The sequence below is a fragment of the Lactuca serriola genome, chromosome 1, assembly GCF_051521515.1.
Source record: "Lactuca serriola cultivar US96UC23 chromosome 1, Lser_US96UC23_V15, whole genome shotgun sequence".
Taxonomy (NCBI): domain Eukaryota; kingdom Viridiplantae; phylum Streptophyta; class Magnoliopsida; order Asterales; family Asteraceae; genus Lactuca; species Lactuca serriola.
In genome coordinates, this window is record NC_136408.1 from 176,651,291 (window position 1) to 176,664,463 (window position 13,173).

Here is a 13,173-nt window from a genome sequence, read left to right on the forward strand (position 1 = left end):
TCCACGATTCTTGATCATTTTAGGGTTTAACAGTTATGTATTTATTTTCCCCCTTATCGTCTCTTCTCCCATCCCCTGTGCAATTAAAGTTATGTATGTTATTTTACATGTGCTTATTACTCGATAAGTGTTTATTTAGGTTTAGATTTCTTAGTTTCTTGGTTAATTGATGTTGTGGATGTTTTCTCATAGGCCATTATTCAATAACAGCTTATTAGTCGGTCCCTCTTCATTCTAAAGCTGTGTGCGGCTAGTTAATTACATCAGGTTCCTTTGGTTTGGTTGCAAATGGGCTTAAATATTTAGTATATGGAATTGGATTATTGGCTTGTAATTATACTGATACTACTACCAAAAAGTTTATATTTATGAAATCCATGTTACACCTGGTTAATATTTAACAGAAAAATAGCTATATTTCTTCAAACATTCTAACAGTTAAGTCCTTAACAAAAAAATTGGCTTAATATTTGAATACTTAACTAGAAAAACAACTTTCTAGTTAATCGAAAACAAAAAAAAAACAATTAAATTTTTTTAACGTTCTTAATTTAAAACATACTTTAGTACTTTAAGTGTTTAACAAACATTTTGTTTTATGCTATAATTATTTTATTACTTATTAATATTTTGGTCATATAAAGTATATAATCTACGTATTAGTGGTAGTTTTGTAGTCATTGTTTTGGTTATTAGTTACTAACATATGCATCTGACACTTTTCGTTAGGATTAAATATGGATAGATCTTGGATGTATCTTGCACCTAGATCTAGTGAATCATTCATTAGTGGGGTGCAATTTTTTTTTTAAATTTTGCATTTGAAAAATCAAGTGTTGAAGGAAAAATATTATGCCCGTGTTCACATTGTCTGAATATGTATTATTCAACAAGAAGAGATATTGTTGATCATCTTATATGTTGGGGCTTTCATCCGGAATACTTTATATGGGTATATCATGGGGAAGGCTCGTCGAATGCATCTCCAAATATGACGCAGATGGAGGAAGAAGTGATATTTCAGCATGACATGCATGGATTGTTGAATGAGGTAGTTGGTGGAAACCAAGTAGAACCAAGCGAGGATAATGTGAATAATGGTCAAGAGGCGAACAATGTAAGAAGTAAATTTCATGATCTATTTAAGGAAGCTGAAGAAAAGGTTTATCCGAATTCCAAATACAACAAATTATCATGTGTTGTTCATTTATACCATCTGAAGTGTTTTAATGGGTGGAGTAATAAATCCTTTTCCATGCTGCTAGAGTTTTTAATAGATTTGTTACCTGAAGGAAAATTGTTTCCTAAAACAACTCAACAAGTGAAAAAAATGATATCAAGACTAGGACTTGGATATGAAAAAAATCCATTCATGTCCTAATGGTTGCATGTTGTTCTGGGAGGATAAAGAGAAAGATGAATATTGTTCTATTTGTGGATCGTCTAGATGGATAGTTCCTGAAGATAATTCATCTAACGAAATGAGTCCAACAAATAAGAAAGCAAATATTACGTTGGTTCCCTTTAAAGCCTAGACTTCATAGATTGTTCATTTCATTGAAGACAGCTGACCTTATGAAGTGGCATCATGCAGAACGTGTTAACGATGGAAAACTACGACATCCTGCTGATGCTTTAGCTTGGAAAGATTTTGATCGGAAGAGTCCTGAATTTTCAAGTGATCCTCGCAATGTTCATTTAGCATTTGCAAGTGATGGTTTCAATCCATTTAGGACAATGAACACAACACATAGTATTTGGCCGGTCATCCTTATTCCTTATAACTTACCACCATGGTTGGTTATGAAACAACCTAACTTCATTCTCTCTTTAATCATACCTGGTCCATCAAGTCCTAGAAACAAGATAGATGTCTACATGCAACCTTTAGTAAAAGAATTGAAGGAGTTGTGGGAGTTGATACATTTGATGCATCAACGAAAGAACATTTTCAATTAAAGGCATCAATTTTTTCTACAATATCTGACTTTCCTGGTTATGCTAACTTGTCTGGGTGGAGTACCAAGGGAAAAAGTGCTTGTCCTGTGTGTAGGTTTGAAACTAATTCTAGATGGCTATCCGAAGGAAAAAGTGGTGTTATATGTGTCATAGAAGATGGCTTCCAGTTGATCATCATTGGCGTAAAGACACTAGATCCTTTGTTGAAAAAACAGAGATAAGAGAAGCTCCTAATCCTGTTACTGGTGAGGATGTTCTTCAATAGTTAGGTGATAATGAATATCTTGTCTAATGTGTTGATGATGGTCCTTGGAAAAAGAAAAGTATTTTCTTTATGTTGCCATATTGGAAACATTTGTTGTTACGTCACAATCTTGATCCGATGCACATACAAAAGAATGTTTCTGAAAATTTTACTGGCACCTTTTTGGATCAAGATAAGAAATCGAATGATAATTATAAAGCAAAAATTGATCTAAAACTACTTGGCATAAGAAAATATTTGCTTCCAAAGAAGCGACCAAGAAGCAATACTACTTTCTTGCCAAAAACATGTTATCAAATGACTCGGACTGAGAAATCTAGGTTCCTGAAAACCCTTAAGTCAATTAAGCTCCAGATGAATTTTCATCCAACATATCTCGATGTGTGCAACTTAAAAGACAAGACACTAATTGGGCTAAAAAGCTATGACTGCCATATGTTGATGCAAGAGTACTTACCTATTGCATTACGTGGAAGCTTTCCAGATCACGTAGTCTCAGTTATAATTAAGTTGTGTGATTTTTTTAGGATCATTTGCTATAAAGACCTATCTCCATTTGATCTTGAGTTTCTCTATGCTAAATTTGTTGTCATTTTATGCAAATTGGAGAAGATATTCCCTCCTTCCTTCTTCACGGTGATGGTACACTTGATAATCCACTTAGTTAGAGAGGTTGAGCTTGGAGGCCCTGTTGCTTTCCGATGGATGTATCCTATCGAAAGGTAAAGCGGTTTTTTTTTCTTTTAATATTTCAATTTACCTCTACTTTTGTTAGTATTTTAAGATGTTCTGTTATCTATGAATACATAGGATCCTTTCAACACTTAAGTCGTATGTAAACAATAGAGCTCATCCTGAAGGCTCTATTGCTGAAGGTTATTTAGCTCAAGAAAGTATAAAATTTTGCTCTAGATATTTCACGGGAGTAGAAACAATTTTCACTAGACCAATTAGGAATGATAATGAAGGCCACCAAAATGAGATTGAAGAATCTAACAGTCTTTGTCCTGGTCGTCCATTGGGTCATAAAGTCTATTCAGGATCTTCGTTTAAAAAACGAAGGACAAACTCAAATACTGTCTTGGATGAGATGTCGCTTGCTCAAGCACATCGCTATGTGTTATTTAATATCGAATCAGTTACTTCTTTTCGAGAGTAAGATCAACTACATTTCTTTATGTTTTTTATAGACTTCATGTTTGGCCTGTAGTTTACAAAAAGTATGCTTTATTTTTGAAGAGAACACAAAAGGCTAATCAAGGGTCAAAATCGGTCTCGTCGAATACCTGAGTATGGAATTGATAAGATTCATTGTCAACAGTTTAGTGATTGGTTTAAAAAAAGGGTAATATGGGAAAACAAAGATTGTGTGTATTATGTATTGATCTTTGAAATTCTAACCTAAACTAAAAAAATAGGTTGCACACATGGAAGAGCAACGAGATGTAGCTGTTACTGAAGAAATAAAGTGGCTTGCTCGTGGTCCATTAAATATCGTGCAACGATACTCAGGTTACCTTGTTAAGGGATACCGGTTTCATACTATAAAACGTGAGGAATTTCTAAGAACACAAAATAGTGGAGTAGTTGTTACTGTACATGGTGCGAGTTATGCTAGTAGTCGAGATAGAAGGCCTGTTGAAGGTGTGGTTAACTACTATGGTAGATTGAATGACATTATTGAGTTAAACTACTCTGGTTTCATACGAGTAGTTTTATTCAAATGTGATTGGGTTGACGTCAATAGGGGTTGCAAGAAAGATAATGGTGTAACTTTAGTGAATTTTTCATACAAGACAGATATAGGTGCTAATTTAATGGATGATCCATTTATTTTGGCCTCACAAGCTGACAAGGTGTTCTATGCTACTGATCCTAAGAATGTAGATTGGGAGGTCGTGAGACATGTAAAAGTAAGAGATCTATTTGACATGGGTGGAGTTGATGATCAAGCCGCTAGAAATCCATATGATGACACATTTTATGTGCCAAGCTTACATAGAGTAGGAGATGATGGATATGATGGAATGGATGTTACACTAGAAATGGAAGTTGAAGGCGAAGATAGTGAAGAAATTGAAGATGACTAGATTATTTTTATGGCATATAACATATATTCTTCATTGTAGTTGTCTTTGATATTATCCATATGATAACACATTTGATGTACCAAACGTTTTTTTTATACCGACTATAATATATGATGGTGGCTAAATTCTCAAATTTATCTATCATTGATAATTTAAGTTACATTGTTTTGTAAATCATAGGATGGCTAGGCGTAAAAGACTATGCATGACACCTACTGAGGACCATGTTGAAGCTCAACATCACCAACAAAATTCTCAAGGTCCAGACAAGACTGTCGATCAACAGCAAAATTCTCAAGGAGAAAATCAGACTATCAACCAACAATCCGTCCAAAATGAGATATCTGCTGATATTGATCAACAAAATTCTGAACATGGATCTGATCCAGGTAAATTGTAAAAGTACATGAGTCTGAGTTTTTAGTTAGCACATTTTTTGCGGCAATCAATATATTCCTTTTAAAAAATGGCTGATTAGTTACTTATGATGAAAAGCTCTTGTTCTAAATAACATTTTACTTTCAGTTTTTTCTTATAAAGGCATCATATTTTGAAAGTGAAACTAGGATTAATATGACTCCTGAATTTTGAAACAGTCCCTATGACAGTAGATTATTTAGTCTATTTAACTTCAATACACATCATGCTCACTATTAATTAATAAAATTTAAACTCATAAAATTGAGAAAAATAAAAATAGAAGTCAAAAGAGGGAAAATGGCCCTGTGGCAGCTAACAGTTACATTGTCCATGAGTGTATATTTCTACTTTTCTTTTCTTGGACAAGCATGCCCTTGTGGCAGCAAACAGTTAGAAAAGTGGCCATGTTGCAGGAAAAAACATCAAAATAATGGTTCCTTAAGGACCTGTTACCGACTACTGAATTTTGAAACAGTCCCTAATACAGTAATATATTACATAAATGGAAAAATGGTTTCTTAAATAGCTGTTACAGAAATGGTCCTTGTAACAGATAATTGTTACAATCTTGGTCCCTTAAAAATCTATTACGTGTATACTCACTGTTTCCTTTTATTTTTTTTGTATCTGTTTTTCAAAAGGAATTCAAAAGAAGGTGAGAGGTCATACTGTAAAATCTGCTACGTGGAAAATGAGTGGTGATACAAAAATAGTAGTGACATTTAACAAGTTTGGAAAACCTGTTGGAGAAGAAGGAAATGAGCTAATGCAATTTCTTGGGACACTTGTGAGGATGGCTGATCATGTTGGAATACAATATGATGACTGGAGAAAGGTTCCCATACAAAAAAAGGAGGATATGTATTCAATTGTTAAGGTAAGTGAAAATTACAATATTCAAAGTTCTTTTATTATTATTTGTATTTGTTAATATATTTAAGTTTAATTTGCAGTCAAAATTTGTTATTCATCCTACCGAAACAACTTCTATAAAAAATGGATATTTTTTAGCATGGGGAAAAATGGAGGCATTGGAAAGGTTTACTAAAAGCACGTGCATATGACCCAAGCCTTACCATTGATGAAATTGTGGCACGAAAAACAGATAATGATAGTCGAGTGAACAAAGATCAATTTAAAGCACTGGTGACTCGTTGGTTCACTCCAAAGTATCAGGTAGCATTTTTTCTTAACTTATATTTATTGCTCAAAATATAAAAACAATTGTTTAAGTCTAATTTCTCAATAATTGTAATTACAAAGACAACATGTGATGTAAAAAGAGTTAGTCGCGCAAAGATGCAAGAGCCTCATGTTATGGGAACAAAATCATTTGCCTGACTTGCTCAAGAAGAGGTATTATTCCGGCTATTACATCATATATGGAAAGTTTGTTTCTTTATCAATTATTAAATACACTTAATTCTTGTTTTAGGCAACGAAAAATGATGGTGCATACCCATCACGAGGAGAAATATATCGGATAACTCGTACTCGTAAAGATGGATGTATTGTTAATGACAATGTTGCCCAAATTATGGTAATGTGTTTTATCACTAATAATAAGTTTGTATAGTAATAATAACTAGTATTATAGTATGTTTTATTTTGTAGTATAGTGATAATAATTCGTATTGTAACATGTTTCATTTTGTACTCTTCCCTACAAGTTGTTTCAAGTAACTCAAGAAACATACATCAGAATGAAGATGATTATTTAAATGATGACTATTCGAGAGTTAAGGGTCCAGAGAAACATGGGTACATTCGATGTGTAGGTAGGATGTCAGCTGTAAAAGACAATGGTGCTTCATCTTCTACTGATCCAGAAACTGTTCAACAACTAAAGGATGGGATGAGTCGCACTCAAAATGCATGAAGCGTTCTCATCAATCTCGTCAAGGATCATATTCCAAATGCAAACATATCAGGAATGCTTAACAATTTGAACTTACAGGTAATTATATATAAATTATTTATTCTTATATTATTACTCTATGTGTTAATGTAATTATTATTCTATATTTTATTCAGGTTCCTGATAGCTTTTCAGTGGTTCCTAATCACTCTCCTCTAGGAAATCAAAGATCCTCATTTGAAAGTCATCATAACAATGGTAAGTACTTTGAACAAGTATAACCACGTGATCCATGATTTATTTATGTGTTGTGATTATTGGTGATATTGTAACATATTTGTATGTGATTTATTATGGAAAATATTATAGTGAATCACTCGTAAGTTGGATAAAAGAGAGAAGCAAGTATGCAAAGTTTATCTTCAATTCAACTTTCATGTTTCTTCCTGAACTAATATCTAGTTTGATAGTTTAATGTTTAGACTTATTAAACATTTTGGAATCTTTTGTTTTAAATGTTAAGAATATTGTTGTATGACAAGTTAAATTTTAATTTAATTATGCTTTTGTGTTTTGTACTTATTATCTTAATTGGATTTTTTTATTATTTTATTTTCCATTAAATTTATTAGAAAAACCGGACCTATTTTTTATATATAAATGTTTTATGGTAAAAAAAGTGTCACTAAAAACATGAAAGTTGTTTTTATTTAAACAAGTATCTAGTGGCATAAAGAATAGGGCCACAAAAGCCAACAGTAATATAGTGGCATATAAACAGTGTCACTAAAACCCAAAAGGGTTGCAGTGACACAACCGAAAAGTGTCACTAAAAGTCTTTAGTGGCAGCGCTTCTAGTGGCACTTTTTTCTGTGTCGCTGATTCCTGAGGGTGTCTTTAGTGGCACTTTTTTGGTTTTTAGTGGCACTTTTTTGTGCCACAAAATGTCATTTTATTTGTAGTGAAATGTGTCGTCCATAAAGAGAAGGTGTCGATGACTAAGTGGGACCAAGAAGAAGAAGAATAGACGTCATCTGCTCTTAACAACCGACGTTGAGGTTTGGAATCACCAAGATCATCGCTTGATAAACAACAGCTGGTGTCGATTATAGTGGTGATGATGATGAAGAAGAATGGTACGACCGATTTTGAATAGTGATACCTTGGAGAATTAATCCCTAAATTAGTGGTTTAAAATTAAATATATTAATTAACTTCTCAAAATTAGATATATTTAAATTAAATAATAAATAATTTAAATAACCAATTTACTATAGTACCTTTATCAGATGATTGGACCATATTTGGTCATAAAATCACACAATACTTATAGTTTATATATTCTTAACTAACTAACTAACAAACTGAATATATATATATATATATATATATATATATATATATATATATATATATATATATATATTTATATATTCACCACCATTCAAAATAAAAATCACACACATACCTGAAACTTGGCTGAATTTTATAGGTTTTAAAAAAAACCCTCATACATTTTCCATTTGTTTGTTAGAGGTGATAAAGTTAACAATAATATGACATAAATAATGCTTAACTATGTGGCTATATTTATGGTAAATAAAATTTCACAAGAGATCATTGTGTTGACGTGAACATGTAAAATATTAGATGACACATTATTATGCAAATGGAATGTCACCTGTTGATACCAACCATTTGTATGCACACGAATATAGTATCAAGGATCATTATACTTAAAAATTTATTTTTTAATTTCTTTACATGTTACTTCTTAAAAATTTATGCAAATGGAATGTTACCTCTTGATAACAACCCAGTCTTGGGTTTATGCAACCTGTAGACACGTGAATTTGACTTTATCCCAAAAGGAAATAAAAAATGACCAAACTACCCTTATTATTTTCGGATTAGTCCAACATTCTCCCCCTAATTCGAATGTTGGTAGGTTCCTTACACCTAAATAATCATGCATATTTTCTAACATCACCTAACCCATTTCTTTTTTTAGAGCAATACGGGTTCTCTGTTTTCATGTGCTTGAACCATGTTAGATTTTAGATTTTGTTCTCATTGTGGTTCAGGTCTTTCGTAGAGATAATGATCAGATTCATTGTAGTTAAAAGACTTAAGCTTACTCTTATCATGGCTTCCAACAATCCTGTCTACCTTCATAATAATTGTGTGTGTCGCTTCCCTGATTTCACTCCTCTGCTACCACCTCGTCCATGACCCATTCCTCTTCTTCCAATGCAAGACTTATCATTAGTACCATGACCCTTTTGTGGTGATCTCAATCCATCACCTCTTTGCTTTGAATTTACAAGCCATTATTCATATATAAGCAGGGTCCATTGCTCCTCATTATTTTTGTTTCCTTAAACTCTTTCTTCTTGAGTCTTTAGTCTTCTGACAACTTCTTTCACGGCCATAGTTTCCAAATCTCCAAGTTCTTTGGTCATTGAAGAAAATTGTAGAAATTATATGGGGACAATTCTAAGCAATTTCTTGACAATATATGCTTCTTCAACCTTATAACCTAAGGCATGTATGTTGCTCAGTACATTGTTTACCTTCATCGAAAACTCATCAATCGTTTCTGTCTCTTTCATATTTAACACTAAAAATTCAGCCTTCAATGTCTACACCTTTGCAGTCCTAACTCTATCCGCACCTAGGTGAATTGTCTTGAGAGTTTCCCAAGATTCTTTTGTCGTTTCCTTTTCCGTAATAGACAACAACATATCTTCTTTTATCCCTTGCTAGATAGAGGCAAGTGTTATCTTGTCTTTTTGGGCTTTAACAAATTCTTAAGGATTCTTGGGTCAACAACATCCTACACACCTTGGGTATAACACCCGTCTTCCAATATGGACCAGTTGCAGACCTTATAGGGTTCAAGTTTAAGGTTTTTCGAGAAAACCTTATGCTACGTCATGGTGAATGCAATGCCACGTCGTAGCATATCATTAGATGGCAAGCGTATTTGTTGGAAACTATGACATAGCATGAGGCATGCCACGATATGGTGGTTGTTTCATCCCAAGCCCGTAATTTTTAGGGTTTCTTTCATATTTAAAGCCTCTAACTCCAAGATTATGGCATCCTTTTTAGCTTCCAACCTTCCAAAATGAAACCCTAGCCCCAATGAGTGTTCTTGAGGTGTTCTTGGTGTTATTGGACATTTGAAGGCTCATTTCTCATGTTTTGGTGTGGACCTTGAAGATCAAGTTGCTTGCAAAGTGTTTTGGTGAATAGGCCAAGTGTAGATCTACCAAAGTGACTGTATTTATGGACCATTGTGAGTATGAAGCTTCAACCTTTACTTCTAGTTTGTTAGATCTAGCTTATGGTCTATTTTTATTTTTTTGCTTTCGGTCCCTTTTTGGCGATGAGCTTGGGGTTAAGATGACTCCAACCCCTTCTAATAACTAAGGATTGTCACATGGACCTTTTTTAGTTGAAAAGTTGGTAGCTTGATCTTTTCCTTGGAGTCATGTATTTTTTGTGAAGGATTTATGACATTATGGACTTAGGGTTTCATATTTTGTTTCATGGTGGGGTCTTAATGGATAAAGTTGGAAACCTTATACATTAAGTCAATGAGAATAATTATAAATTGAGTTTTGAGCTTTGGTCTGAAAGGATTAAGTCTTTAATGAAGAATTTGGCTTTTGGCCAGAAACCACGAAAAAGGAAGGAGCTTGTCAGGATGTGGTGGTCAACAGAATGTCGACTATTTTTTCATGTCATGCCCACAACATGTCCATGAGGTCTCCATGTCGTGGTGACTGTTGACTTGGATAACTGTTGACTTATGTTGACTATTGACCATTGACCGTTGGCTTTTGACTAATTTGACTTGGGGTCAAACTTGGAGGATTTGGGTTGTTGATTGAAATTTCTTCTCTTTTGGTGTTATTTAGTTCATGGGATGGAGAAGTTCAAGTTGCGAGGATTATGTTGTGCTTCTTCAGTTCTTTAGTTCAGGTGAGTTTCCACTAGGCAATGTATCCTATTTTATATCCTTTGCATGTTAGGATACTGGTATTGTTAGAGTACAATATGCTAGTCCACTAGGATAACCCCTTGTAATGAATGTGCATTTTAGGACACCGATGTCATGCTATGTTAGACTGATAGAGTCTTTCCTGAGGATTATGTGATACTGCTAGGTGTTTTGATTGGTTAGGGTAACGATAGTATTGTTTGTTTATTGAGTAATTAACCTAAGGGTTGTATGTAGTAGAGTTTAATAGCCTAAGAACTCTTTGTCTAATACCCGACTGTATGGTTCTTGTTTGATTTATTGCTTTTGGGTGGATCATCAGTTCAACTATTTATCTGATTCTAGACCATGTATGGTTTTTTCATTATATGGAATACCAGTATTTTGCCTCTACCAATTGTGCATAAGACTAGGATGTAACTCTCGGAAATTGAGTTTGGGTTTGGATCGTTTACTCCTTGGATTGGGCCTGTTACCTATAGTTGGGCTGGGCCGTTATGTATGTTTGGGCAGGGACCGTTTTGTATGGAGGGGGCGTGGCCTGTTATGTATTGTTGGGTTGGGCATGTTATGTATGGTTGGGCGGCACCCATTATGTATGTTTGGACGGGGCCTGTTATGTGAGTTTGGGTAGGACCGTGAACTCTTGGGTTAGGCCCGTTAAGTATGATATATGTATGTGGATAGGAGCTTTGGTTGCTCGGCACTAGTGTCGATGATTATATGTGGATGCATTGTATGTATAGTGGAACATGTTGTATATTGAGGAACTCACTAAGCTGTATGCTTACAGTTATGGATTAAATTTTTTGCATGTTGTTCATGAGAAGCGCTCTACATACGCATCGAAGATTTTTGTTTTTGCGGTTTTATAAACTTAACTTTGATAATCTATGGTTTCAGTTAAACAAACGTTACTCAATTGTTTTAAAACAATGGTTTTTAACTAGTTGACCTATTTTATGAGCAAAAGTCTCTCAATAATTCTTGGGACATTATAATTGGTATTAGAGTCTTGGTTTAAAGGATTTTGATGCGATTTACGGTGTGTCTGAACTCAAACTGAGGACTGAGAGATTTTTCTAAAGAATAGTTTGAAAAATAATGCTTTTACTAAATTAGGCTAACTAATTAGTTAGGTTAGAAACATGAGCTCGTTCTTTTTCCATGTTGGCTCGAGATCATGAACATGGTATCTTGATCTAATGTTGATTTCAAAGAGAGGTATGCAGTACGTACAGTCAGTCGCAGCTCATGAAGTAAGTAATTCCTAATATACCCATATGCTTTGTAATTGTGCTATGAATTGTTATGCATGCTAGAATGTCGGCTATGGATCTGCTCAGGATTGCATGCTAGAATTGCTTGATTTATATAGATGCCTTGTATGCCTCTTATGTGTAACATCCCAAAAATACTAAGTAAATTTTTTTATTTTTAAGTAAACCAAAACCATCAATCATTCATTTCAAACAATCAAAGTATGACAATATGGAAAAATAGTTATCGGAGTACAATCCCAAAATCATAAAATGTTGAACATCGGTGGATGTGATGAGATCATGTAGGGTCCTTCCCTTTTGAACTGGAAGTGTCTAAAAAACATTTAAACATCAACCATAAGCACAAAGCTTAGTGAGTCCCCCAAAATACCACATACCAGACATACATATCAGCCTAAAGCTGTAAAGGGTGTATTTCACCCATGATTCCCTTCCGACTCTTTGAGCCCCTTCCGTCTCCTTAAGTCCCTTCTGAATCCATGAGTCCCTTCTAACTCCATGAGTCCCTTCCGACTCTCTAAGCCCCTTCCAACTCCCTCGGTATCTTTTAATTGGCATAGGTATATTTGACCCCTACATCTAATCATACATTCATATTAACAAGAGTCACGAAGACAACAAGTACATACATGCATGTCTATAAGTGTCACAAAGACAATTATCATCCAACAACATAATACAGTGGGTCAACATTGGTGCCTTCAATCCATAAGTACAAAGTGAAGATAATCACCTATCAGACAATGATCAACTACTACCATTCTTACCATCGAGAGTACAACTGCTATACACTAACTAAATGACCATATAAGGTACACCCTTACCTTACCTTCCAAAACTAGGGGTTTGACCATAACTCAACTCAATTCAAAAAGCTAATGGTCAAAGTTAACTCGCCACATCGTGCCGTCCTTGGCCACGTTGTGGCCTTCAAATGATAAAGCAGACGTGATTTCCCCCTGTCGCCACGTCGTAACAACCTAGGGCTACGTCGTGGGCACTGAGTTCAAAAGATCTTAATGGGTTAAGCCAAATCCTTCGATTCTAAAGGTTCCAAAGCTCAGATTTGGTCGTTATTATAGTCTAGATGGATAAAGTTTCCAAAATTACCCCTTAAGAATCTCCAAGAGGTCTCGATCTCAGGTATTAGGTCCAAAAAGGTAAAAACATGGCATAGGCTCAACCAAGAAGCACTTAGTCCCTGAAGTCTTTAACCCATTCACTCCATAATAGCTTATAACACTAAAACCAACTTAAAGGTTGGTGCTTTTTAGACATGCATGTCCAAT

At 34.4% G+C, this 13,173-nt stretch overlaps 1 protein-coding gene and 1 long non-coding RNA gene across 2 annotated transcripts; both read left to right on the forward strand.

The window, feature by feature from the left end:
* The first annotated feature begins 1,000 nt into the window (after positions 1 to 1,000).
* On the forward strand, positions 1,001 to 4,314 carry LOC145064211 (uncharacterized). Its single transcript, XM_079011701.1, has 6 exons — positions 1,001 to 1,162; positions 1,564 to 1,796; positions 2,752 to 2,946; positions 3,035 to 3,379; positions 3,464 to 3,569; positions 3,643 to 4,314. Exons 1-6 carry the CDS (start codon positions 1,001 to 1,003, stop codon positions 4,312 to 4,314), a joined length of 1,713 nt encoding a protein of 570 aa, XP_078867827.1.
* A 2,083-nt stretch (positions 4,315 to 6,397) lies between these two features.
* Positions 6,398 to 7,041, forward strand: LOC145072260 (uncharacterized). Its single transcript, XR_013690960.1, has 3 exons — positions 6,398 to 6,691; positions 6,769 to 6,850; positions 6,962 to 7,041. It is a non-coding gene; the product is annotated as an uncharacterized LOC145072260 (long non-coding RNA).
* The last annotated feature ends 6,132 nt before the right edge of the window (positions 7,042 to 13,173 follow it).

Bases quoted from the DNA above. Each gene is read 5' to 3' on its own strand.
- LOC145064211 (XM_079011701.1), top strand. From the start codon at position 1,001: ATGGAGGAAGAAGTGATATTTCAGCATGACATGCATGGATTGTTGAAT. The intron at 1,797-2,751 runs GTTGGTTATGAA...TGATTTTTTTAG, and splicing joins CCTTATAACTTACCACCATG to GATCATTTGCTATAAAGACC. The intron at 3,380-3,463 runs GTAAGATCAACT...TTATTTTTGAAG, and splicing joins TCAGTTACTTCTTTTCGAGA to AGAACACAAAAGGCTAATCA.